General features: G+C 54.5%; 1 protein-coding gene across 1 annotated transcript; it reads left to right on the top strand.

Moving 5' to 3' along the window:
* The first annotated feature begins 292 nt into the window (after positions 1–292).
* On the top strand, positions 293–26,592 carry LMNA (lamin A/C). The gene is made up of 12 exons (XM_007976742.3): positions 293–896; positions 17,453–17,609; positions 20,940–21,065; positions 21,342–21,512; positions 21,721–21,846; positions 22,417–22,637; positions 22,730–22,949; positions 23,435–23,542; positions 23,627–23,746; positions 24,167–24,256; positions 24,996–25,265; positions 25,588–26,592. The coding sequence occupies exons 1-12, from the start codon at positions 541–543 to the stop codon at positions 25,612–25,614; spliced, it is 1,992 nt and encodes a 663-aa protein (XP_007974933.1). The 5' UTR covers positions 293–540; the 3' UTR covers positions 25,615–26,592.
* The last annotated feature ends 677 nt before the right edge of the window (positions 26,593–27,269 follow it).

Here is a 27,269-nt window from a genome sequence, read left to right as displayed (position 1 = left end):
ACTTCCCTCTCTTTCTCCCCCACCCTTTTGCCCACCCACTCTCCCTCCTTGGCTCTGCCCTCTAGCCCAGAAGGTCTGAGGCAATGGGGGCAAGCTTGGAGCCGGCAGTACTGAGCAGGCAGGAGCCAAGAGAGGGGAAGCTTAAGCCTCACGCAGTTAGGGGTGCGCTAGAGAGGGTGGGGCTCGACTCCGCCACACCCCAACGGTCTTTCCCCCTCCTCACCACTCCTGCCCCCACCCCCATGGATCTGGGACTGCCCCTTTAAGAGCAGTGGCCACTCCTCCCTTCAGACGAGGACCTATTAGAGCCTTTGCCCCGGCGTCGGTGACTCAGTGTTCGCGGGAGCGCAGCACCTACACCAGCCAACCCAGATCCCGAGGTCCAACAGCGCCCGGCCCAGATCCCCACGCCTGCCAGTAGCAAGCCGAGAGCCAGCCGGCCGGCGCACTCCGACTCCGAGCAGTCTCCGTCCTTCTGCCCGAGCCCCGAGCCCTTTCCGGGACCCCTGCCCCGCGGGCAGCGCTGCCAACCTGCCGGCCATGGAGACCCCGTCCCAGCGGCGCGCCACCCGCAGCGGGGCGCAGGCCAGTTCCACTCCGCTGTCGCCCACCCGCATCACCCGGCTGCAGGAGAAGGAGGACCTGCAGGAGCTCAATGATCGCTTGGCGGTCTACATCGACCGTGTTCGCTCGCTGGAAACGGAGAACGCAGGGCTGCGCCTTCGCATCACCGAGTCTGAAGAGGTGGTCAGCCGCGAGGTGTCCGGCATCAAGGCCGCCTACGAGGCCGAGCTCGGGGATGCCCGCAAGACCCTCGACTCAGTGGCCAAGGAGCGTGCCCGCCTGCAGCTGGAGCTGAGCAAAGTGCGTGAGGAGTTTAAGGAGCTGAAAGCGCGGTGAGTTCGCCCAGGTGGCTGCGTGCCTGGCGGTGAGTGGAGAGGGCGGCTGGCCGGCGCCCCTGGCCGACTGCAGGAAGGGAGTGAGAGGGCCTGGAGGCCGATAACTTTGCCATAGTCTCCTCCCTTCCCGGAACTGCCCCCAGCGAGTGACTGGCAGTGTCAAGGGGAATTGTCAAGACAGGACAGAGAGGGAAGAGGTGGTCTCTGGGAGAGGGTGGGGGGGGGGGATATAAGGAATGGTGAGGGTATCAGGGACAAGTTAGGGCTGGGGCCGGCCCGAATTCGGTCAGATTGGGATTTGCCAGCTATTTGGAGCCTGCGGGAGGGGCTTAAGCAAAACAGAACTAGCCCTGCCAGCTCGAAGAACTCTGGGCACCCAGGACACATATGAGTAACAGGGTCCTGTTAGAACTTTGTTGGCGGGCTTGGCACTGTGCCAGCTTTGCCCAAGCTGGCTCTGAACACATGATGCCCACTGAGACATGACTCCCAAGCTGGCATCTGTCCAGCGTGTTGGAGAGAGGTGAGGAAGGCAGGGCAATCCCCCTTTTCCCTCCCGAGGGCTTGGCGGTGGCCCCCTCAGCATGACCTTGTCCGGGGTTCTCAGGGTTGGGAAGCTGTCCCTCACTCTGCCACGCTGCGTGTCTGGGACCTTCCTTGGGCTCTGACAGGCCCACCAAAAGAGCTCCGGGAGATGGGAGATCGGGAGATTGGCTCCCCCGCAGCTCCCACAGCCCTTGGCCTGCTTGGCCCAGGAATGCAAGGGAGGGAGGGAGGCAGAGGGCAGAGGCTCCCAGCTCAGGAAGTTGTGTTATGCCCAGGTCTGGCCGCACTCCTCCCTTGGCCCACTGCCTAGTGTCTTCGAGGGTTGGGGGCACTGTCCTTCCCTCCTTGGAGTGAGCCACTTTCATTTTTCCAGCCAGGCCAGGCAGTCTTTGCTCAGGCCCATCCTCTTAGCTGCTGACGTTTTGATCTTTGTCTTATTAAAGTGCTGGAATACAGTGACATTTTTGAAATCCAGCCGTTGGAAGCTTCAGGCCACTCCTACTTTACCCACCCCTGCCCCACCCTACCCCACCCTGCTCAACTCCACCTTCTTCTTTCCTAAAAAAGCCTTGGGAGCTTGGAAATAATAGGCCTTCCTCTTCCAGTCCCCCCAGAATTTGGTTCCCTTCTTCCTGCCATTCCTTTCTCTATGCAGACCCAGGCTAAGAGCACTAACAGGGCTTGGAGAGCGGTAAAGGGCTGTTGGCTTTGACTTCTTCTCTCCCTTTAATCAACTACTCCAAACTCCTGCTCTTCCCAAAACCCTTTGCTAGGTGTGGTGGGTGTGGCAGATCCATCGCCCTTTTTTTTTTTTTTGAGATGGAGTCTCGCTTTGTTGCCCAGGCTGGAGTGCAGTGGCTGGACCTCAGCTCACTGCAAGCTCCGCCTCCCGGGTTTACGCCATTCTCCTGCCTCAGCCTCCTGAGTAGCTGGGACTACAGGCGCCCGCCACCTCGCCCGGCTAGTTTTTTGTATTTTTTGTAGAGACGGGGTTTCACCGGGTTAGCCAGGATGGTCTCGATCTCCTGACCTCGTGATCCGCCCGTCTCAGCCTCCCAAAGTGCTGGGATTACAGGCTTGAGCCACCGCGCCCAGCCCTTTTTTTTTTTGAGATGGAGTTTCGCTTTTGTTGCCCAGGCTGGAGTGCAATGGCACAATCTCGGCTCACCGCAACCTCTGCCTCCCCGGTTCAAGTGCTTCTCCTGCCTCAGCCTCCCAAGTAGCTGAGATTACAGGCATGTGCCACCATGCCGGGCTAATTTTGTATTTTTAGTAGAGACGGAGTTTCTTCATGTTGGTCATGCTAGTCTTGAACTCCCAACCTCAGGTGATCCACCTACCTTGGCCTCCCAAAGTCCTAGGATTACAGGCGCAAGCCACCAGGCCGGGCCCATCGCCCTTCTTTCTGAAGAGTCAGTGGAAGTTGTGTGTAGGAAAGACAGGCTCAACCTTTTTTTCTTTCCTTTTTTTTTTTTTTTTTTTTTTTTTGAGACAGGGTCTCACTCTGTTACCCAGACTGGAATGAAGTGGTGCGATCTTGGCTCACTGCAACCACCACCTCCTAGGCTCAAGAGATTCTCCTGCCTCAGCCTCCCGAGTAGCTGGGATTATAGGCGTGAGCCACCACACTCGGCTAATTTTTTTTTTTTTTTTGTATTTTTAGTAGAGACAGGGTTTCACCATGTTGACTAGACTGGTCTCAAACTCCTGCCTTCAAATGATCCACCCGCCTCAGCCTCCCAGAGTGCTGGGATTACAGGTGTGAGCCACCATGCCCGGCCATCAACCTTTATTTTGTTTTTTTGAGACGGAGTCTCGCTTTGTTGTCCAGGCTGGAGTACAGTAGTGTGATCTCGGCTCACTGCAACCTCTGCCTCCTGGGTTCAAGCCATGCTTCTGCCTCAGCCTCCCAAGTAGCTGGGACAACAGGTGCCTGCCACCACACCCAGCTAAATTTTGTATTTTTAGTAGAGACGGTGTTGCACCAGGTTGGCTAGGGTGGTCTTGAACTCCTAACCTCAAGTCATCTGCCTACCTCTGCCTCCCAAAGTGTTGGGGTTAAAGGTGTGAGCCACTGTGCCTGGCTTCTTTTTTTCTTGAGATAGGGTTTCACTCTGTTACCCAGGCTGGAGTGCAGTGGCAAGTTCATGGCTCACTGCAGCCTCCACCTCCCTGGCTCAAGCCATCCTCCCGCCTCAGCCTCCTGAGTAGCTGGGAGCACAGGCAAGCACCACAACTCACAGCTAATGTTTTTGTATTATTTTATAGAGATGGGGTTTTGCCAAGTTGCCCACGCTGCTCTTGAACTCCTGGGTTCAAGCAATCCTCCTGCCTTGGCCTCCCAAAGTGCTGGGATTACAGGGCGTGAGCCACTGGGCCCAACCTCAAACTTTATTTCTGCTGAAGGAGACCACACCTGTCCTTTTCTTTATTTTTATTGTATTTTTCAGAGACAGGGCCTTGCCCTGTTGCTCAGGCTAGAGCGCAATGGTGCAATCATAACTTGTTGCAGCCTGGAACTCCTACTGGGCTCAAGTGACCCTCCCGTCTCAGCTTCCCGAATAGCTGAGACTAAGGGCAGGCACCACCACGCTTGGCTAATTTTTTTTTTTCCTTTTTGTTTGTAAAGATGGAAACTTGCTATGTTGCTCTGCTGGTTCCGAAGTTTTGGCCTCAAGCAATCCTCCTGCCTCGGCCTCCCAAAGCACTGGGATTACAGGCATGAGCCACCGGGCTTGACGCCAGGCCTGTCGTTTTTCTACTAGTGATATGAACAATTTAGTTAGCAAGACAGATAGGAAGCAAGGAAGGGGAGACCCAGAGAATTCGATGCATTCTTAACCATTCCACTCAACTACCAAATCCCTGTGAAGGACATTTTTAGCAGTTTTAGCAGTTTTCTGGTTAAAACTTTGATCAGGAAACAGGTTGAATGGATTCGATAGTCTCTTGCTCATCCAACCACGCCAGCTTGTCTCCTCTGCCTCCTAGTGCAGCTGTTCAGGCCTGGGACACCAGGCGGGTATGTGCGCACATGGGGCAGGGCGGGGGTGTTGTGTGTACTTGTTATATTTAGCCACCTGCCTCTGTTCTCCCCCACTGATCCTGGCTGGGAAGGCTGGGCTTCCGGAAAAGAGAGGTGGATTTGCACACCTGGATCCCAAGCTGATAGAAAGTGGGGTGAAGACAAAGGGGACTCAGACTGGAGTGTCTGTCCTCTTCTATGCCTACAGTAGGAGGAGCCAGGATTGGTCACTCCCTGTTGGGTCTGCTGTGCTCAGGGTGAGGTAGAGAAGTGGGTAAAGAATTTGGGAGAGGAAAAAAGGCATTTTCCCAACCCCTCCCACCAAAGCCTAGAGAAAAGGTGTTGTCTGGTTTAATGTTTAATTAGAGCTCAGAGTTCAGGGCCAGATTTGGAGTTGGGATGGAGAATTGTTTGTAAGATCCTGTAGCAATTTTTGACTTAGCCTGGGTACCTCAACCACACTCAGGAGTTTGGGGGACCTTCTGTTTGGCTGGATTATAGGCTCCAAGAGGAAACCCCTTTTCCCAGTACTCTCTCTCTCCTTTTTTTGAGACAGGGTCTCGTTCTGTTGCCCAGGCTGGAGTGCAGTGGCGTGATCACAGCTCATGCAACGTCAACCTCCCAGGTTCTGGTGATTCTGCCACCTCAGCTTCCTGAGTAGCTGGGATTACAGGTGTGTGCCACCATGCCCAGCTAATTTTTTTTTTTTTTTTTTTTTTTTCTGAGACAGAATCTCGTTCTGTTACCAGGCTTGAGTGCAGTGGTGCGATCTCGGCTCATTGCAACCTCCACCTCCTGGGTTCAAGCGATTCTCCTGCGTCAGCCTCCCAATTAGCTGGGACTACAGGCACATGCCACCATGCCCAGTTAATTTTGGTATTTTTAGTAGAGACGGGGTTTCACCATGTTGCCCAGGATGGTCTCCATCTCTCGACCTCATGATCCACCTGCCTCGGCCTCCCAAAGTGCTGGAATTACAGACGTGAGCCACGGCACCCAGCCCCCAGCTAATTATTATTATTTTTTGAGATGGAGTCTCACTCTGTTGCCCAGGCTGGAGTGCAGTGGTATGATCTCGGCTCACTGCAACCTCTGCCTCTCAAGTTCAAGCGATTCTCCTGCCTCGGCCTCCCCAGTAGCTGGGACTACAGGCACCTGCTACCACGCCTGGCTAATTTTTTGTATTTTTAGTAGAGACGAGGTTTCACCATGCTGGCCAGGCTGGTCTCGAACTCCTGACCTCTTGATCTGTCCGCCTTGGCCTTCCAAAGTGCTGGGATTACAGGCGTAAGCCACCGCACCTGGCCACTAATTTTTTATATATTTTGTACAGATGGGGTTTCACCGTGTTGCCCAAGCTGGTCTCGAACTCCTGGGCTCAAGCAATCCATCTACCTTGGCCTTGGCCTCCCAAAGTGCTGGGATTTGTAGGCATGAGCTACCATACCTGGTCCCCCCTGCCCCTTCTCTGTCTCTTTCTAGTCTGTAGCCCAGGGGATTTGGATACCCAAATGCAGGCAGAATGGGAAGGTTGTAAGCACCAGGGAAGCCCATCTGGAGTCCAGGCTTGCAGCTGGGCCCCACCCCAGGCAAGACAACTGGGTGGATGACTCAGATGCTGCCCCCCTCCCTCCCACCCTGGTGGCTTTACAGGAGACAGCAGGAGACAGGGTGGAGACAGCAGTTGTCTTAAAGAGAGGAATGGTGGTCTGAATGTCTACATCTTCTGCCCCCCTCCCCATTGCATCCTGGAGTCCCTTGTTTGGCTCCTTCCTTAGACCCTCTGGTGGTGTCTGGAACCATAGCTCTCTCTAGACAGGCAACATGCACAAGTAATTAGAATCCAGAGTTGAGTTCAGAGCTATGGATTGGGCTGCAGGATAGTGCCAGGGTCTGTGCCTTCCCATGTGAAACTGATGGAGGAAGGCTGAGTCAGAAGTGGGGAGATCCCAGGTTCACAAAGCAGAAGCGCTACTTCCACCCCAGCGAGGCCCTGGTGCTCGACAACTTCCTGGATTGCCCACTGTTGCAGCCCCAGTGTGGACACGCAGGGAGATGCAGGCTCCAGTTCATGTAGCCTCTGATCAAGACAAGAACAGCAAAGGCCACAGAGGCACAGAGGCTTGTCCCATGTCACACAGTAAAGGGGTGATAGGTCAGCACTTGAGCACAGACCTTGTGACTTCCAGTTGGGTGTGCTCTTACCATTAAGCCTCACTTCTCTAGCTTGGGGGACAGGTTGGAGGGAGGATCTAGAGGGTGAGGTAAGGTGAAGTCAGGTAGCTGAGGCTCACTTCTGCAGCCTGGAAATTCTGCTCTGGGGCCAGTGACACCTTAATGCTCTATGACCATACTTGGTGGCTCATGCCTGCAATCCCAGTGCTTTGGGAGGCTAAGGCAGGAGGATCACTTGAGGCCAGGAGTTTGAGACCAGCCTGGGCAACATAGCAAGACCCCCTTCTGTACAAAAAAATTAGCCCGTCAACATCTGTAGTTCCAGCTACTCGGGAAGCTGAGGCAGGAGGATCACCTGAAGCCAGGAGTTTGAGGCTATTGTGAGCTATGACTGCACTACTGCACTCCAGCCTGGGAGACAGAGAAAGACCCTGTCTCTGAAAAAGAAGAAAAAAAAAAAAACTCTGCTCTCCTGCAGGGCCTGTTAGCATATGATCAATAGCCTTTGCTCCAGCCTATACCTGGAAAGACCCAGGACCCCTGCTAGCCCCCAGTCGGGAGACTGTCAGAGCCCTGGGAGGCTGGTGATTCTTGTCTTGAGAGTATCTTGAGACTTGTCATGGGAATTGTCCACCTGGATTGAAAGGAAGCTGTGCCTTTTGGCAGACCCATTAAGTTAATGGGATTGGAGACCTTTGAGGATGCATGGGCCCTGGGCTTTATCTGAGGGTACCTCCTGGTGTTACCTCTCCAACCCTCCACTACCAAATCCACATTCTTTTTTTTTTTTTTTTGAGACAGTCTCGCTCTCTGGCCCAGCCTGGAGTGCAGTGGCATGATCTTGGCTTACTGCAATCTCCACCTCCCGGGCTCAAGTGATCCTCCCACCTCAGCCTCCCAAGTAGCTGGGACTATAGGCATGAGCCACATGCTCGGCTAATTTTTCTATTTTTAGTAGAGACCGGGTTTCATCATGTTACCCAGGCTGGTCTTGAACTCCTGGGCTTAAGCGATCCACCCACCTTGACCTCCCAAAGTGATGGGATTACAGGTGAGAGCCACTGCACCCCAGCCCAAATCCACATTCTGATTCAAAGAGAAAGAAGAAGGGTGCAGCTAAACCTGGGGGTGAGAAGTACTTGAAGAGCCCAAGAGAAACAAAAAAGAGAATAATTCCTCTCTAGGACCCCCTATTGCCTTCCCACTATTAGTGCCCTTGCTTGGCACTTCCCCTGGCCTCCAGGAGTCTGAGACTTACTCTTGCATGGATGTGCCCATTGCCCCCACTCCCAGGTCCACCCCCCAGTGATTTAGTAGCTTAGTGTCTGCCCTGAAGCCCAGGACAGCTGGGCGGACAACTGGTAGGAGATCCCTTCACCTGCCAACTGTGCTTTCTGCTCTCCTCCTGCTCGCTTCCCTCCTCCCCAGCCCCTCACCGCCCCTAGCAGCTGCAGCAGCCAAGACCAAGTCTTCAGAGGCCCAGACACGGGGGCAGGGTTCATTCCATTCTCACCTCCTTGGGGGCCCAGTGTACTGACAGGCCGAGCTCTAATATTATAGGAGATCTCTGGAAGATTGCAGGGTCTCTTATCCCTCAATAAGGGGCAAGGCAAGCCAGGCGCAGTGGCTCACGCCTGTAATCCCAGCACTTTGAGAGGCCAAGGGGGACAGATCACTTCAGGTCAGGAGTTCGAGACCAGCCTGGACAACATGGTGAAACCCTGCCTCTACTAAAAATACAAAAATTAGCCAGAAATTGCTTGAACCCAGGAGATCGTGCCACTGCACTCCAGCCAGGGTGACAGAGCAAGACTCCATCTCAAAAAAGTAGTACTAATAATAAATAAATAAATAAGGGACAAGGTGATCCACCAACAAAATGACAGGCATTGTGATATAGTAGACACCCTAGCCCTCAGTGCCCTTAGTTCTGGGCGTGGCCCTTTCACTAAATTGCTGTGTGACCTTGAGCAAATCACCTCCCCTCTCTGGCTTTCCTTAGCTGTAAAAGAAAGGGATTGGAGCAGAAACTCTCCAGAGACCTTTTAGGTTCCAAAGTAGTACAGTGACCCACAAAGTGGGAAAACAGTCCTCTAAAATGCCAAGTTATTAATAGTAAAATCAAATATAAATAATGTGAATATAGTTAATAGCTAACGCGGTTCTCAATGGAAATGTTTCCCACAAGCTGTGGAATTAAAAATACTACCATATTTCTCTATTTCCTCATGAAAGTTGATTAGAAATGGTTAAATTGTGATGTTACCCTCTTGGCAAATGCTTTGTTTTCATTGCTACTAGGAAAGGACAACTCGTTTTCAATGCCTCTCCCTTCTAGACGGTAGAAAGGGCTGGGTCATAGAGTAGGAAAGGGAGACTCGGCACAGGAATGGCTCCCGTTGACCCGCGTTGGGGGCTAGGGCGAAGGCCTAGGAGAGGCAGGACTGTTACCTTAGAGCTGGCCAGGATTAGAGAACAGTGCCTGGAACCCGGGGGAGGGGCACAGTGACCTTGGGCTGCCCACCTTCCACCCTTCCGGCACCCATTCTGGCTCCCCCACCCTGTGGCTGGGCTGGGAGGAGGTCTTGGCCCCTACCAATCCCTTAAGGAAGGGGATAGAGTTTGGGAAGGGGAGTCCTCCCCTCACCCTTGCCTCCCCCAAGTTGTGAGAGAGGAAGCCGGAATCCCGCCTGCCGAAGCCAGGAATAATTCTGGCTGAGATCCCAGGCCCGGCAGGGGCGCTGAGTCACGGTAGAGGGCAGAGTGGAGAGTGGACAGGAGACCCTAAGCTTGTCTAGTCAGGGAAGCAGAGGCTGAGGCGTGGCCTTTTCTTGAGAACTACATTCAAGCTGCAGCAAGAAGGACCATGGTCTGAATTTGACGGGGACAAATGGAAGGGAGATAGGATACATGAGTCCTTTTAGGGCTGGCTCAGGGGAGCTAGACTTCATTTCAAGGGGTCTAGGTTCTGGGCAGTTGAGAGGAGGCTATTTGGGGTCACCAAGGTTCTTCTTTCTTCCCAAAGCTCTAACACTGCCACCTTCTGCCAGCTAGGAGACAGCTGTGTCTTCTGAGGCTAGAGCTGGAATGCAGCGAGACCAGACTGCCTAGGTCCTCCCCCAGTTCTTCTCCTGACCTTGGGGTGTGGCTTCCACTCTCTCCCAGTGTCCTCAGGTTTAATAACTATGTGCCACCAGATGGAGAGTTAAGGGGCTGCTGAAATGGCTTCTTGTGAAGAGAATCCCCTAAATGTCCCTCCTTTTGGTCACTGGCCTCCCTCCCTCCCGCTTCAGGACATTCTACTATCTTCTTAGGCCATCCCTCCCTCCTCCAGCCACGACTTCTTTTGCTCTATCCCCAAGCCCCACCCCTGCATTTTTGTGACAACACAGGAATGACTTCTGGAGAGAGAACCCAGGAAGAAGAGAAGTGGCACTTGGCAGGAGACCTTGCAGGGGGTGGCTGGTGAGGAAGCCAGTCGCCCATTGTCCGGGACCCCAGTGCCCTGGCCTCTGGCCTCAGGCTTCTCCTGCCTCTGTACAATGCCATGTTGATACGCCCAGCAGCTGTGACTCAGGCCTGGCCCCCTGCCAGGCCCAGCGCTTCTACTGGAGTTGCGTCTGAACATGTCAACAGGCCTCCTATCCCTCTCTCAGCACCAGTTCTCCCTACTTCAGCCCCTCCCTCTGCCTGGAATTAAGACCTGGCTTTGTCTTAGGAGAGGACAGCTGGGAGCCTGGTGGCTCTGGAAGGGGATCTGAGACACCTCAGACCCTGACATATTTGACTGTTTGGCAGGTGTCACGCACGCCCAAGGGAAGCGTGTGGAAGCAGAGCCATGCCTGCTGTGGGTGCACGTGCCTGCGTGAGGAGGTCGGGGTGTTCCATCCTGGGGCATCTATGGGCTTTTGAGGTGTACGATATGCAGAACTTCACAGGTTGGGGTTTGGGGAAGGCTCAAAGGGCTTCTAAGTCTCTGGAACAGCTGACCCCCTCAGTTCCCCTCTCTCTCTCTCTCTTTTTTTTTTGAGACAGAGTCTCGCTCTGTTGCCCAGGCTGGAGTGCAGTGGCACGATCTTGCTCACTGCAACCTCCGCCTCCCGGGTTCAAGCGATTCTCCTGCCTCAGTCTCCTGAGTAGCTGAGATTACAGGCATGTGCCACCATGCCCAGCTAATTTATTTATTATTATTTTTTTTATTTTTTGAGATGGAGTCTCACTCTGTTGCCCAGGTGGGAATGCAATGGCGTGATTTCAGTTCACTGCAACCTCCGCCTCCTGGGTTCAAGTGATTCTCCTGCCTCAGCCTCCCGAATAGCTGGGACTATAGGTACCTGCCACCATGCCTGGCTAATTTTTTTATTTTTAGTAGAGACGGGATTTCACCATCTTGGCCAGGATGGTCTCAAACTCTTGACCTCGTGATCCACCCACCTTGGCTTCCCAAAGTGCTGGGATTACAGGCATGAGCCACCGCGCCCAGCCTCAGTTCCTCTCTTTAAGGTCTCCTTTCCAGAGAGGGATAGCACCTCGAATGCCAGGGAGGGGAAGTCTCCATATCCTGCCCTTACCCGAGTGGTCGCAGACCCACAGACTAGCCAGGAAACCAAGCAGTGGTTACTTTGCGGGGGTGGGTGGGAGCTATCAAACCTCATGACTGGCCGCACACAAAGGTGTGGGTATGTGTATATTTGCGTGTGGGTGGGAGTGGCAGTTTCACTAGGCCTCCGTGTCACTCTCTGACTGGGGTATCTCCCAGCACGTGAGTCAGAGGCAGACACACTTCCCAGACTGTCTTACTGGATCTCTGTGTGTTACTCTCTGCAGTGTCTGTGTGTATCGTGCCATTTTCTATGTTTTGCACCAATCTGCTATGAATGTCCTCAGGTGACCTGGGGGCAGGCTTTTAGTGCCTGAGCCTACCTGTCTCCAGGCCTTAGTTTGCCCCTGTAAAAGCATAGGAGTTGGTTCAGGAGAAGGTTCCTCTAGAAGCCTTGAGCCTGTGAACCGTCTAGTCTCAGGGTGTTTGGGGGACACACAGAAAAAGCCCCCAACACTGGCTGAAATCAGCAGGGCAGAGCTGAGACAAGCTCAAGTAGGATAAGGGGTAGGGAGGTTTTGGGTGAATGAGAGGGAGGGACAGAGGGAAGGAGGATATATTGCAGTAGGAGGAGTTGCTGGAACCAAAGGAGGAGGGGTGGTAGGAACGTGCAGACTGACTTGGGGTGTCAGCAGAAGATGCCTCGTCACATGGCAGGAAGTCAGTCTGGGCAGAGGTCTAGGTATCCAGGAGGGGCTGGGTGCAGTGGCTCACACCTGTAATCCCAGGACTTTGGGAGGCTGAGGCAGGAGGATCATGTGAGGCCAGGAGTTCAAGACCAGCCTGGCCAACGTGGTGAAACCCTATCTCTACTAAAAATGCCAAAAATTAGCTGGATGTGGTGGCAGGCACCTGTAATCCCAGCTACTCTGGAGGCTGAGGCACAAGAATTGCTTGAACCCAGGAGGTGGAGGTTTCAGTGAGCCGAGATCATGCCACTGCACTCCAGCCTGGGCAACAGAGCGAGATTCTGTCTCAAAAATAATAATGGCCGGGCGTGGTGGCTCGCGCCTGTAATCCCAGCACTTTGGGAAGCCGAGGCGGGTGGATCACGAGGTCAGGCGATTGAGACCATCCTGGCAAACACAGTGAAACCCCATCTCTACTAAAAATACAAAAATTAGCCAGGCATGGTGGCGGGTACCTATAGTCCCAGCTACTCAGGAGGCTGAGGCAGGAGAATTGCTTGAACCTGGGAGGCGGAGCTTGCAGTGAGCCGAGATCTCACCACTGCACTCCAGCCTGGGCGACAGAGCGAGACTCAAAAAGAAAAAAAAAAAAGAAAAAGAAAAAATAATAAAATAGAGGCCGGGCATGGTGGCTCATGCCTGTAATCCCAGCATTTTGGGAGGTGGAGGCGGGTGGATCACCTGAGGTCAGGAGTTTGAGACCAGCCTGGCCAACATGGTGAAACTCTGTCTCTACTAAAAATAGAAAAATTAGCCCGGCATAGTGGCACATGCCTGTAATCCAGCTACTCGGGAGGCTGAGAAGCAGAAGAATCACTTGAACCTGGGAGGCGGAGGTTGCAGTGAGCCTAGATTGCACCACTGCACTCCAGCCTGGGTGACAAAATGAGACTCCATTTCAAAATAATAATAATAGTAGTAATAATAAATGAAAAAATTTTAAATTAAAATTTAAAAAATTAGATGCCCAGGAGGATACAGGAGAGCACTTGCCACCAGGCGGACTCCCTGTACCCACCTGGCCACAGGGGGCGACGTTCCTGGGAGACAGGAAAGGCCCAGGGGCTGGGAGACCCTCTGCTCTTCTGCTCCCTTCCTGTGTGCTGTCTGGTGATGGGGAACTCTGAGGGCTGGTGAGCAGGGCTGCCGGGGACTGGGTCTAAGGAGTCCCTGCAGGGCTGGGCCAGCTCCTCCACCTCCCCTTTGTCTTCCCTTCCCACTTGTTATTTTTAGCTACAGTGTCTGCCCCTCTTGCTTCTCCCCCAGACTGGAAGAGGAAACGGAGGCCTCTCCCTCGGGCCTAGCATGTTGCCCCCAGCAACCGGGCCCAAACAGGCCTGTGGCCGGCCCTGGCTTCCATATCTGGCATCAGAGTTGGGCTGAGCAGGGTGACTCAGAGGGTGGGTCAGTGCCTGGCCTGGTGCCCACCCAGCCCCTTTGCTGTGCTGGTGCCTTTCTTCCCCAAACAGCCCCAAGGGCCCAGGCCTGTTGCAGCCCGGGAGCCAGGCTTCCTTGTCCCACCAGGCACAACCCCACAGACCACTGCTTTGGGTCACACTTGCAAGTGTCAGCTCTCATTTCTACCTTATTCTTTCCTCTCTGTTCCCCTCCCTACCCCCTCTCTTCCCTCTTTCTGAGATCAGATTTGCCAGTGATGGGAAGAGTTAGAAACAGGATGCCCAGCCCTTCTCGCCTCACGAGGCCGCTGGGATGCAGCCACTCCTGTGCTTGGGGAACCTGGAGGATGCAAGGGAAAGGACTGGCGCTCTGTTGGCACAGCACCCGGCCTGGGGCAGGACGCGCGCGAAGCCAGGGTCTCCCCTGTGAGCACTAGAGGATTTCCCGACCCCTGCCTGGGTATTGTGTGCCTGAGCATGAATCACCTGAGGGGCCCAGGTTCCCACCCTTCCCAGCTCCTCTGGCCTGCCCCACCCTGTCCTCCCTGCCAACCCAGCATGGGGACGGCACTCAGCATGTGCCCAGCTTTCCTGATGTCAGCCCCCAGTGGACTGGGCTGCACCACCACCCTGGGGCTGAATGCCTGGCCAGGGTCTACTTTGGTCCCTGCTAGGTCTGAGGGCCCCTCCGAGGAAGGAAATGGCGCTTGGGGGCAGGGGCAGGGAGGAGGGAGGAGAGACGCTGTGCTCTACTGTATCCCTAGTCATTTCTTGGGGTGTGCGTGTGGCTCCCTGGCCACAGAGCTCCTGAGGTCTGAGTCATGAGCCCATGGGTGATAGTGGCTTCTTCCCTGCAGATGGGAGCTCCCCGTGCCTGACTAAGAAAACCACAAAGGTTCTTCCTCGCTTCCCTCTCTGCTCGTGGTTTCTCTCATCTGCAGGGTGTGTCTTAGTCCTTTAATCTCCTCTCTTTGCAGTGATAGTCAAAACCTCCACGAGGGAAAGACATATACCCCCTTACTTTCTTTTTGTATTTTTTTTGAGACAGAGTCTCGCTCTGTCACCCATGCCGTGGTGCAGTGGCACAATCTTGGCTCACTGCAACCTCTGCCTCCTGAGTTCAAGTAAGTGATCCTCCTACCTCAGCCTCCTGAGTAGCTGGGACTACAGGTGCCCACCACCATACCCAGCTACTTTTTTTTTTTTTTTTTTTTTTTGAGATAGAGTCTCACTCTGTTGCCCAGGCTGGAGTACAGTGGCACAATCTCGACTCACTACAACCTCTGCCTCCCAGGCTCAAGCAATTCTCATGTCTCAGCCTCCCAAGTAGCTGGGACTACGGACGTGCACCACCATGCCCAACTAGTTTTTGTATTTTTAATAGAGTCAGGGTTTCACCATGTTGGCAGGCTGGTCTCGAACTCCTGGTCTCAAGTGATCCACCTGCCTCAGCCTCCCAAAGTGCTGGGATTACAGGTGTGAGCTACCACGCCCAGTCAGCCCCCTTACTTCCTTTGGAGACCATATACTGTGGCTTGTGCCAAAGTGATATAGCATGGATTTCCAGCTCCCCTGTCTACTTGCTGCGGGACCCTGGACGTAGCTTTCTGTGCCTATTTCCTCAATTGCATAGGAATAGCACCTATCGCATAGGGTAGCTGTGAAAATGACATGAATTAACATTATAATATTTAGAGCAGTGCTTGGTACCTAATAGGCTCTATGTAAGTATTTGCTGTTATGTTATTATTATCACTGCCACTACTACTTTTGCAAGCAGCAGAAAGTGAAGAGGTTAGCTTGAAGAAAAAACTGTCCTTATCAGCCCGTAAGCTCGCAGGGCACAGGGACCATGCATCTCTGTTTTCCTCAGTTGGTATCTGCCAGGGACTGGCAAGGCAAGGCTGTTACCAGGGGGAACTCCTGGAATGCCTTCTGGTACCTAAGGAGGCTGGGGAGACAGGACTAGGGAATAGGTGCGCTTGAGACATCTGAAATCATCCCATTGCCTTATAACTTTCAGCTCAGACTGGCTGGTCGGGGGAACACTTTGTGCCATAGTGTCTGCCCTCTTCCTCCTCCTGGCTTCTCCGTTCTCTCTGGAACTTGTGGCTTAGGAAAGCAGTGAGGTGGAGAAGGAAGAACCTTAGATCAGCAGCTAGAATTGACTGGAATGCTGCTGCTGGCTTGCGGTAATTGACACTGGGCCATTCACCTTCCTCCTCTGTGCCTCAGTTTCCTCATCTATAAAAGGGAGAGGGTTGAGCTGAACCAACTCTAAGCTCCTTCTAGTTCTCTAAATTCTGAGAGCCTCCCAGTACAGCCAGCTGCAGCCGTTAGCCTTCAGGGTAGGGAGGCCTCTTCTGGGAAGCCCCAGCCAGCCTGGGAGTCAGCCCAAGGAGCTCAGAATCTAAGTCTGCCCCAGTCGCTTTACCAGCGGTTTTTCTTCATTCTCCCTCCTCCCCCTGCAGCTGCTTCAGCTTCGGAAAAGTTCTGAAGTCATGGAAAGTTGGGGCTGTGCTCCCAGCCAGGGGCTGGGCCGGATGGCAGCCAAAACCTGAGCTGGGTTTTGACTTTATTTTTAGCTTTTCTGACTGAGACAGAGGAGGGAATACATTCTCCGGTTCTGGAAGGGGCTCTTTTTTGCAGGAGACAGACACTTGCATTAAACAACTTGTTCTGAGGTGTGGCCAGAGGCCTGGGCTGAGCAAGTGTGCAGGCTGGGGGAGCTCCCTCTGACTTTTCGCGTCCTTCCCCTGCCCCTCTGAGTGTCACTCTATCCTCCTCTCTGCCTGGTGGGGGAGGTGGGGTTGACTCCTTTTTTGGACTCTCCTAAGCCGATGGCAGAACACTGCCTGGGTCTCGTCCTCCAGAGCTTCTGCACATCTAGCCTTCCCTATCCCTCTTCAGAGTGAATTGCTGGGCCTCTTGGAGTTTAGGGCTTTTGTGGTAGGAGAAAAATGTTGGCAGGGCTGCTTTTCTCCTTTCCAGGATAGATTTTTCCTTCTGCCCACGCTTGGTTTTCCTTTTTTCCATCTGCTGTGGTGGGCTCATGCTTAAGCACTGATGAGTTACAGATGGCAGCTGGAACCAGGTCCTTTGGATCTTTCCCTCCACTCCCTGGGTCTGCTGCTTTCTCTCACCCTATATTTGTGAAGGGATTGTAACATCTAGAAAGTTCCTGGGTTCTCTGGAGGTTTTTAAGAAAATAAGACCTTTCTATTTCTCCAGTCCACTAGCAAAAATAATCAGGGGCCCAGAAAAGGTGAAGGAGGTGGCAGAGACAGCTCTGTTTGACTGGTTATAGCTAAAGCTTTACCCACTTTGAGGAGCAGGGAGGCTTAAAGCTGGGGCCCAGATAGACCTGGAGGCCTGGGATCCACACCTGGAGGCAGATGCTGAGGCTGTGGTAGATGGATAGGGCTCAGCCTTCTCCCAGGGCATGGATGAGGCAGGAGGGACGGAGGCAGGGACCCCTCTGTTCAGTGCAGATCAGGGCACCCAGACTGGGTCCTGAGAAGGGAAAGGGTCAATATTGTACCTGGTTGTCCTTGTCTGAGGTCCCTCTGAACTCTAACCAGACTTTCCTTCCCCACAGTCCCACATGTGTAAAAGGGACTAGGAGAGATGACCAGTACCTTTGGGGCTCAGACCGAGAAGTGCTAGGGACAAGTGGGCCATGAGCTTAGTTGTCAGGCTTCTCTGAGGGAGGGAAACTTGGCCAAAGGGAAGTGGGTGGAGTCCAGGGAGAAGGCTAAGGCCCTGTGTGGGAAGGGGCAGGAGACAAAGGTACCCCTGTCTCTTTGGGAAAGAATGGGAGGAGAGAGAGGGAAAAGCATTCATATCACGGGGTAGAGCTCTGCCCTTGGCCCCAGGCACGTTCCTGAGCCCTGACTCATGGGAAGGGTGGAGAAGCAGGAAGGGGGTTTTCAGGGACCTTGGGGAGGTGGGAGCCCAGCCCCAGAGGCAAGCAGATGCAAACCAACCTAATGCAAGGATGCCCTCTCCTGGTAGTTGCAGGAACAGCAGCTCCAGCCCCCACGGTTGACCTCTTGGGAGCCTGGCACTGTCTAGGCACGCAGATTCCTTCTCTTAAATCCACTCTCCCCTCTCTTCTTTAGCAATACCAAGAAGGAGGGTGACCTGATGGCTGCTCAGGCTCGGCTGAAGGACCTGGAGGCTCTGCTCAATTCCAAGGAGGCCGCACTGAGCACTGCTCTCAGTGAGAAGCGCACGCTGGAGGGCGAGCTGCATGATCTTCGGGGCCAGGTGGCCAAGGTGAGGCCACCCTGCAGGGCCTGCCCATGGCCCCACCTAACACATGTACACTCACTCTTCTACCTAGGCCCTCCCCCATGTGGTGCCTGGTCTGACCTGCCACCTGATTTCAGAGCCATTCACCTGTCCTAGAGTCATTTCAGCCACTGAGGCCACATCTTATCCTAATTTGACTGCCCATGGGATCTACCACAGTGAATTTAAAATAATCCAGGAGGCCAGGTGCGGTGGCTCACACCTGTAATCCCAGCACTTTGGGAGGCCGAGGCGGATGGATCACGAGGTCAGGAGATCGAGACCATCCTGGCTCACATGGTGAAACCCATCTCTACAAAAAGTACAAAAAATTAGCTGGGCATGGTGGCGGGCACCTGTAGTCCCAGCTACTTGGGAGGCTGAGGCAGGAGAATGGCGTGAACCTGGGAGGTGGAGCTTGCAGTGAGCCGAGATCACGCCACTGCACTCCAGCCTGGGCGACAGAGCGAGACTCCGTCTCAAAAAAAAAAAAGAAGTGGATGGCTAACTACATATGGGACATGTGTCAATAATGCTTTGTGTATATATAGTGGCCTTTACTTTCAAAACACTCTTCTCGAGTTTATCATGTTAAAAGCTAGACATTGGGCCAGGCGTGGTGGCTCATGCCTGTGATCCTAGCGCTTTGGGAGGCCGAGGCGGGTGGGTCATTTGAGATCAGGAGTTGGAGACCAGTAATCCCACCTGTAATCCCAGCTACTTGGGAGGCTGAGGCAGGAGAATCGCTTGAACCTGGGAGGTGGAGGTTGCAATGAGCCGAGATCGGGTCACTGCACTCCAGCCTAGGTGACACAGCGAGATTCCATCTCAAAAAATTAAAAAAAATAAAAAAAAATAATAAATAATAAATAAAAGCTAGGAATCAAAAAAGCAGTTTATTCCTAATTTCACAGTCTCATCTGTTCATAGCGGGGCCAGGATGAGAGTCAGTGGTCAAGTTTCCATCCTGGATTCTTTCCCTTCCCAGGCCCTAACATCACAGTGTACCAGGGAAAGACCCGGAGAAGCCACCAAACCAAGGCTGGGCCACCTTCCTCCTGGGTCTAGTCTCCTGCCTCCCAGTTGTACCCCTCCCCCAGCCCTTCCTGGATGCACTGATCAGCCTGTGCTTCTTTGCCCTGTTTTTCTTTTTCTTTCTTTCTTTTTTTTTTTTGAGACGGAGTCTCGCTCTGTCGCCCAGGCTGGAGTGCAGTGGTGCAATCTTGGCTCTCTGCAAGCTCTGCCTCCCGGGCTCACGCCATTCTCCTGCCTCAGCCTCCCGAGCAGCTGGGACTGCAGGTGCCCACCACCTCGCCCGGCTAGTTTTTTTGTATTTTTTAGTAGAGACGGGGTTTCACCGTGTTAGCCAGGATGGTCTCGATCTCCTGACCTCGTGATCCACCCGTCTCGGCCTCCCAAAGTGCTGGGATTATAGGCTTGAGCCACCGCGCCCGGCCGCCCTGTTTTCTTTATAAATAAGAGACATGTTCTCTCTTTCTCTGTCTTGTCTTTCGAGGCGGAGTCTTACTCTGTCACCCAGGCTGGAGTGCAATGGCACAATCTCGGCTCACTGTAACCTCCGTCTCCCGGGTTCAAGCCATTCTGCTGCCTCAGCCTCCTGAGTAGCTGGGATTAGAGGTGCCCACCACCACGCCCAGCTGCTTTTTGTATTTTTAGTAGAGATGGGGTTTCACCATGTTGGCCAGGCTGGTCTTGAACTCCTGACCTCAGGTGTTCTGCCCGCCTCGGCCTCCCAAAGTGCTGGGATTACAGGTATGAGCCACCATGCCCAGCAAAACGTGTTTTCTCTATGTTGTCGAGGCTGGTCTTGAACTCCTGGCCATGAGAGTTCTTCCTGCCTCAGTCTCCCAATGTGCTGGGATTATAGGCATGAGCCACCACACTTAGCCCAGCCTGTGCTTTCTTAAATGAAAATCTTAGCATACGGCTGGGGGGATCACGAGGTCAAGAGATCGAGACCATCCTGGCCAGCATGGTGAAACCCTGTCTCTACTAAAAATACAAAAATCAGCTGGGTGTGATGGCGCGTGCCTGTAGTCCCAGCTACTTGGGAAGCTGAGGCAGGAGAATCGCTTGAACCTGGGATGTGGAGGTTGCAATGAGCTGAGATTGCGCCACTGCATGTCTGGCCTGGCGACAGAGTGAGACTCCATCTCAAAAAAAAAAAAAAAAAAAAAAAAAGAGGCGAGGTGTGGTGGCTCACGCCTGTAATCCCAACACTTTGAGAGGCCAGCAGATCCCAAGGTCAGGAGATCGAGACCATCCTGGCTAACACAGTGAAACCCCGTCTCTACTAAAAATACAAAAAATTAGCCAGGCCTGGTGGCAGGTGCCCGTAGTCCCAGCTACTCGGGAGGCTGAGGCAGGAGAATGGCATGAACCTGGGAGGCGGAGCTTGCAGTGAGCCGAGATCGCGCCATTGCACTCCAGCCTGGGTGACAGAGCAAGACTCCGTCTCAAAAAAAATAAATAAAAAAAGAAGAAAAGAAAATCTAAGCATGGTGCTCCCCTGCTCAAACATCCTCAGGTTCTTTTCATGGCAGATAAGGGCATCTCTTCATGAGCCAGCCCCTGCCTACTGACCCAGCCACCTCTCCCATCCCTTCCCACCCCATACTTCAGGCTTCAGCAGTACTGATCTTTCCAAAGACCCCAGAACATGCATGCCTTCCTACCTCTGTGTCTGTACATGCTTGTTTCTGCCCTTGAAGTCATGACAGTAACTCTCTGTAGGCCCTGCTAGCCTCTCCCTTGGGTCTTAGCCTCTTGGAGGCCTTCCCAGAGCCCCCCACAACTACCCCAGGCTTACTTTGGTTTCTTCTCTCATGTCCCCTCAGTACTTTGCACATACCTCCTTTATAGCATTTGCTATGTTGTGCCAGAGAAGGGAGTCCTGTGGTTGGGGGGCATATATCTTTTCTTTTTTTTTTTTTGAGACAGAGTCTCGCTGAGTTGCCCTGGCTTGAGTGCAGTAGTGCGATCTTGGCTCACTGCAACCTCCACCTCCTGGGTTCAAGTGATTTTTGTACCTCAGCCTCTTGAGTAGCTGGGACTACGGCATGTGCCACCATGCCCGGCTACTTTTTTGTATTAGATACATCTTTTCTTTCTTATCACAGTACCTGCTGAGAGTGAGTGAGATGTCCTGACCTCTGCAGGCATCCAAGGCTCTCCTTCCCTGGACCTGTTTCCACATGTATAAAGGGGTGCACAGGCAGCAGCCCACCTCTCAGCTTCCTTTCAGTCATTGTGTTCTGTGACCCCTTTTCCTCACCTCTGCCTGCTTCCTCACAGCTTGAGGCAGCCCTGGGTGAGGCCAAGAAGCAACTTCAGGATGAGATGCTGCGGCGGGTGGATGCTGAGAACAGGCTGCAGACCATGAAGGAGGAACTGGACTTCCAGAAGAATATCTACAGTGAGGTGGGGACTATGCTTTGCAGGCCAGAGAGCTGGGACTGGGTGATGACAGACTTGGGCTGGGCTAGGGGGGACCAGCTGCATGCAGAGCTCGCCTTCCTGCGTCCCTTGCCCTAGTGGACAGGGAGTTGGGGGTAGCCAGCATTCAGCTCCCAGGTTAAAGTAGGGCTGGTAGTGATTCGTGGAGTAGGGCTGGGCAGGGAGCCCCGCCCCTGGGTCTTGGCCTCCCAGGAACTAATTCTGATTTTGGTTTATGTGTCGTTGTTCCAACCCTTCCAGGAGCTGCGTGAGACCAAGCGCCGTCATGAGACACGGCTGGTGGAGATTGACAATGGGAAGCAGCGTGAGTTTGAGAGCCGGCTGGCGGATGCCCTGCAGGAACTGCGGGCCCAGCATGAGGACCAGGTGGAGCAGTACAAGAAGGAGCTGGAGAAGACTTATTCCGCCAAGGTGCTTGCTCTCCGCTGGTTCCCTCACTACCTCTGCCCTCGGCAGCCCTACCCTTTCCCACGCTGGGCTATTCCTTGGGATCAGGCAGATGGTGGCAGGGAGCTCAGGGTGGCTCAGGACCTGAGGCTATAGCAGTGATGCCCAACTCAGGCCTGTGCCTACACCCCTCCCGGTCACCACAGTCGTAACTTTGTGTCCTCCCCTCCAGCTGGACAATGCCAGGCAGTCTGCTGAGAGGAACAGCAACCTGGTGGGGGCCGCCCACGAGGAGCTGCAGCAGTCTCGCATCCGCATCGACAGCCTCTCCGCTCAGCTCAGCCAGCTCCAGAAGCAGGTGATACCCCACCTCACCCCTCCCTCCAGGGGCCTGGAGTCTGGGCAGGATGCAGGCCGGAAGCCTGGGGTTGGGGCGGGGGGGTTCCTGAGGAGGAGAGGGATGAAATGTGTCCCCAGGACCACAGAGAAGGGCCACAGGATGTGGAGTCAGATGGCCTGTGTGCTGTTTCTGTACACTCTTACCTCACCTTTACTTCTCAGGGCTTTGGTTTTCACTTTCGAAAATGGAGGCTGTTCTTAATCTCCCCAACTCAGAGTTACCATAAGACTCTGCAATGTGAGGTGTTAAAAACATCAGTATTGTTCTAACTGGCTGTGCCATTTGTAACAGGAGAAAAAGGGTCTAGCCTCAGAACGAGAGGTTTCAGTTAGACAAGGGGAAGGACTTCCCAGTTTCCAGCCAAGACTATGTTTAGAGCTTGAGATGGGCTCTGATGAGGGCTCTAGGGAAGCCTCTGATTGCAGATCCTGGAGAGGGTAGCCAGGTGTCTCCTATGCCGACCCACGTCCCTCCTTCCCCATACTTAGGGCCCTTGGGAGCTCACCAAACCCTCCCACCCCCTTGCAGCTGGCAGCCAAGGAGGCGAAGCTTCGAGACCTGGAGGATTCGCTGGCCCGTGAGCGGGACACCAGCCGACGGCTGCTAGCGGAAAAGGAGCGGGAGATGGCCGAGATGCGGGCAAGGATGCAGCAGCAGCTGGATGAGTACCAGGAGCTTCTGGACATCAAGCTGGCCCTGGACATGGAGATCCATGCCTACCGCAAGCTCCTGGAGGGCGAGGAGGAGAGGTGGGCTGGGGAGATGTCAGGGAGGTGCTGGCGGTGTCCTCTGGCTGGCAAGTGGCCTTGACTAGACCCCCACTTGGTCTCCCTCTTCCCAGGCTACGCCTGTCCCCCAGCCCCACCTCGCAGCGTAGCCGCGGCCGTGCTTCCTCCCACTCATCCCAGACACAGGGTGGGGGCAGCGTCACCAAAAAGCGCAAGCTGGAGTCCGAGAGCCGCAGCAGCTTCTCACAGCACGCACGCACTAGTGGGCGTGTGGCCGTGGAGGAGGTGGACGAGGAGGGCAAGTTTGTCCGGCTGCGTAACAAGTCCAATGAGGTAGGCTCCTGGTCAGGGTCTAAGGGGATACAGCTGCATCAGGGAGAGAGTGGCAAGACAGAGGGATGGCATGTGGAGAGAGGAACATCCCTCCCCTCAGAGGGTGGACCAGGGTGAGCCTGTATATCTCCTCCACACTCTAGTTCCAGGCCTGGCTCCTGGACTCTTTGGCTGTGAGACCTTCAGCAGGTTATTTAACCTCTCAGAGCATCAGTTTCCTTATCTGTAAAATGCGGATGAATAATGATCCCTAAGTCTTTGAGTTGTCAGGAAGATGAAAGATAAGATATCCGTGTGCCTGGCTCTGCGTCTGTGTCCACAGATCATGGCTATTATCCCCAGGGGGAAGGACAGTGACAGGGGTGGGCGTAGATGGAAGGAGAGGCCTCAATTGCAGGCAGGCAGAGGGCTGGGCCCTTGAGCAAGATAGACCCAAGAGCCTGGTTGAGCCTCCCCCACCTTCCTCTTCCCTATCTTCCTGGCAGGACCAGTCCATGGGCAATTGGCAGATCAAGCGCCAGAATGGAGATGATCCCTTGCTGACTTACCGCTTCCCACCAAAGTTCACCCTAAAGGCTGGGCAGGTGGTAACGGTGAGTGGCAGGGCACTTGGGACTCTGGGGAGGCCTTGGGTGGCGATGGGAGCACTGGGGTAAATGCCCTTTTCTCCTCTCCAGATCTGGGCTGCAGGAGCTGGGGCCACCCATAGCCCTCCTACCGACCTGGTGTGGAAGGCACAGAACACCTGGGGCTGCGGGAACAGCCTGCGCACTGCTCTCATCAACTCCACTGGGGAAGTAAGTAGGCCTGGGCCTGGCTGCTTGCCGGACGAGGCTCCCCCTGGTGGCCAACATCGGAGCCAGCTTCCCCCAACCCAAGTTAGTCAATTCAGGGCCCCTTTCTAGAGCTCTCTGTTGCAGGCCCCAGACTTCCCCACCCAGTAGGCAAACCAAAAGATGCTTCCTCAACAGCACAAGGGGTAGAAGTTAGACTGTGAGGATTGTTAAAGGCAGAGCCATACTCCTACCTGGAGAGCTTGACAGTGTCCCTCTGGAGTGGAAATGAGTTCCTTAGCTCCGTCACCACAGAGGACAGAGTAAGAAGCAGGCCAGACAAAGGGCAGGCCACAAGAAAGTTACAGGTGGTCACTGGGGTAGACATGCTGCACAACCCTTCCCTGGCCCTGACCCTTGGGCCTGGTCCCATGTCCTTGCCAGGAGGTGGCCATGCGCAAACTGGTGCGCTCAGTGACTGTGGTTGAGGACGACGAGGATGAGGATGGAGATGACCTGCTCCATCACCACCACGTGAGTGGTAGCCGCCGCTGAGGCCGAGCCTGCACTGGGGCCACCCAGCCAGGCCTGGGGGCAGCCTCTCCCCAGCCTCCCCGTGCCAAAAATCTTTTCATTAAAGAATGTTTTGGAACTTCACTCGCTGGCCTGGCCTTTCTTCTCTCTCCTCCCTATACCTTGAACAGGGAACCCAGGTGTCTGGGTGCCCTACTCTGGTAAGGAAGGGAGTGGGAACTTTCTGATGCCATGGATTACTCCTGTAGGAACAGTGGACAAGGGTCTGGATTTGTCTCCTGGGAAAGGGAAGGGAGGACAGACGTGGGGCATGCCCGCCCTGCCTCTCTCCCCCATTCCTGTTGCATGCATATCCTCTCATTTCCCTCATTTTTTCCTGCAAGAATGTTCTCTCTCATTCCTGCCCCTCCTCCAATTAATAGTGCATGCCTGCTGCCCTACGAGCTTGCTCCCTTTCTCTCTTCTTTTCCTCTTAAGCTCAGAGTAGCTAGAACAGAGTCAGAGTCCCCTCTCTGGTTCTCTGTCCCCAAGTCTTCCTGAGCCTTCTCCCCTTTTATGTCTTCCCTCCCCTCCTCCTGGCCCCTGGCCTCCCAAAGCCCTGTTGCCCGCTGGCTCCTTGGGCACAGAACCCCACCTTCCTGCCTGGTGGCTGGGAGCCTGCAGGAGCCTGGACCCTGGTTGGGCCTGAGTGGTCAGTCCCAGACTCGCCGTCCCGCCTGAGCCTTGTCTCCCTTCCCAGGGCTCCCACTGCACCAGCTCGGGGGACCCCGCTGAGTACAACCTGCGCTCGCGCACCGTGCTGTGCGGGACCTGCGGGCAGCCTGCCGACAAGGCATCTGCCAGCGGCTCAGGAGCCCAGGTGGGCGGACCCATCTCCTCTGGCTCTTCTGCCTCCAGTGTCACGGTCACTCGCAGCTACCGCAGTGTGGGGGGCAGTGGGGGTGGCAGCTTCGGGGACAATCTGGTCACCCGCTCCTACCTCCTGGGCAACTCCAGCCCCCGAACCCAGGTGAGTTGTCTTTGCTTTGTCTCCAAACCCTGCAGGCGGGTCACTAGTCATCGAGGGGTAGGACAAGGTGGCCTTGCAGGGGGGAGAGCCTGCCTTCTCTTCCGCAGCCCGGGGGAGTGGGAGCCTCCTCCCCAGAGCCTGAGTCCTAGACAGCCCCCCCCTGCATCCTGCCCCTCTCGTCTGAGCCCCAGACTGGAGGGCAGAGTCAGGGCTGGAGTGTGAGAGATGGGGGAGATGCTACCTCCCTTGTAGGAGCCAGGGGAGGGAGGGTCCGGGTCCAGGCCCTGCTGCTCACACCCCTCTCCTCTGTCTTCTCTCGTAGAGCCCCCAGAACTGCAGCATCATGTAATCTGGGACCTGCCAGGCAGGGGTGGGGGTGGAGGCTTCCTGCTTCCTCCTCACTTCATGCCCACCCCCTGCCCTGCACCTCATGGGAGGGGGCTCAAAGCCAAAGAAAAATAACCCTTTGGTTTTTTTCTTCTGTATTTTTTTTTTCTAAGAGAAGTTATTTTCTACAGTGGTTTTATACTGAAGGAAAACACAAGCAAAAAAAAAAAAAAAAAAAAAAAGCATCTATCTCAATCCTAATTTCTCCTCCATTCCTTTTCCCTGCTTCCAGGAAACTCCACATCTGCCTTAAAACCAAAGAGGGCTTCCTCTAGAAGCCAAGGGAAAGGGGTGCTTTTATAGAGGCTAGCTTCTGCTTTTCTGCCCTGGCTGCTGCCCCCACCCCGGGGACCCCGTGACATGGTGCCTGAGAGGCAGGCATGGAGGCTTCTCCGCCAGCCTCCTCTGGACAGCAGGCTCACTGCCAGGCCAGCCTCCAAGAGGGAGAGAGAGAAAGAGAGAGGACAGCTTGAGCTGGGCCCCTGGGCTTGGCCTCCCGTGATTCCACTACACCTGGCTGAGGTTCCTCTGCCTGCCCCACCCCCAGTCCCCACCCCTGCCCCCAGCCCCGGGGTGAGTCCGTTCTCCCAGGTACCAGCTGCGCTTGCTTTTCTGTATTTTATTTAGACAAGAGATGGGAATGAGGTGGGAGGTGGAAGAAGGGAGAAGAAAGGTGAGTTTGAGCTGCCTTCCCTAGCTTTAGAGCCTAGGTGGGCTCTGTGCAGTCACTGGAGGTTGAAGACAAGTGGAGTGCTGGGAGGAGGGAGAGGGAGGTCACTGGAAAGGGGGAGATCCTGCTGGCACCCACCGCGGAGGAGGAAGGCAAGAGGAGGTGGAAGGGTGTGGCAGTGGTTTTGGCAAACACTAAAGAACCCTTGCCTTCCCGTTTCCCATCTGCACCCCTTCTCTCCTCCCCAAATCAATACACTAGTTGTTTCTACCCCTGGCTGCTGTGGTGTCTTTGTTGGTGGACGTCGCTGTGTGTACTGAGATGCGGACTCGCGGGCACGCGCGCACACACACACACACACACACAGCACCACACGGTCACTGCATCCTCCTGCTCATTGCTGCCTAGTCCTGCCCTGCTCCAGGGGAAACAATTAGAGATCAGAGCACTTTGGGTGCACATCTGAGCACTCGGTGGTGGCTGAGGGGGAAAGGCTTTGATATTAGCATCACCACCCACTGTATGACTCTCTCCCAGTGGAAGCGCTTCAGAGAAGCAGAGCCTGAAGGAGGGCTTTTGCTAACTAACTTCCCGCATCCACCAGCATTTACTGAGTGCTTTCTCTGTGCTGTGCCCTGAATGAAGCATGAATATAAGACATATGATACAGATCCAGTCTGAGGGTGGTGACATATCAGGACATAAGGACAAGGACACCCAGGGAGGAGGGAACAGAAGCTGCAGGAGAGGGCAGAGGAAAGGAGCAGTTGATGTCACTTGGTGCCATGTTGTGCTTGGGGGATTGGGAAATGAACAAAACAAGATGCCCACTGTCCTCAGGGAAATTACACCCCAGTGGGAGTCAGAAAACAGACTGCAGACAAAGGGACGTGTTGGGCCAAGTAGGAGCCTCGGAGGGGGCTCCAACCTGGGGGAATGAGGTGCCC

The sequence above is a fragment of the Chlorocebus sabaeus genome, chromosome 20 (assembly GCF_047675955.1).
Source record: "Chlorocebus sabaeus isolate Y175 chromosome 20, mChlSab1.0.hap1, whole genome shotgun sequence".
NCBI classification, from domain to species: Eukaryota; Metazoa; Chordata; class Mammalia; order Primates; family Cercopithecidae; genus Chlorocebus; species Chlorocebus sabaeus.
This window is presented reverse-complemented; position numbering and strand designations above follow the sequence as displayed.

Coding starts and splice junctions, on each gene's coding strand:
- LMNA (XM_007976742.3), top strand. CDS start 541: ATGGAGACCCCGTCCCAGCGGCGCGCCACCCGCAGCGGGGCGCAGGCC. Junction 17,610..20,939: donor TTCGGGGCCAGGTGGCCAAG/GTGAGGCCACCC, acceptor GCTTCCTCACAG/CTTGAGGCAGCCCTGGGTGA. Junction 21,847..22,416: donor TCAGCCAGCTCCAGAAGCAG/GTGATACCCCAC, acceptor ACCCCCTTGCAG/CTGGCAGCCAAGGAGGCGAA.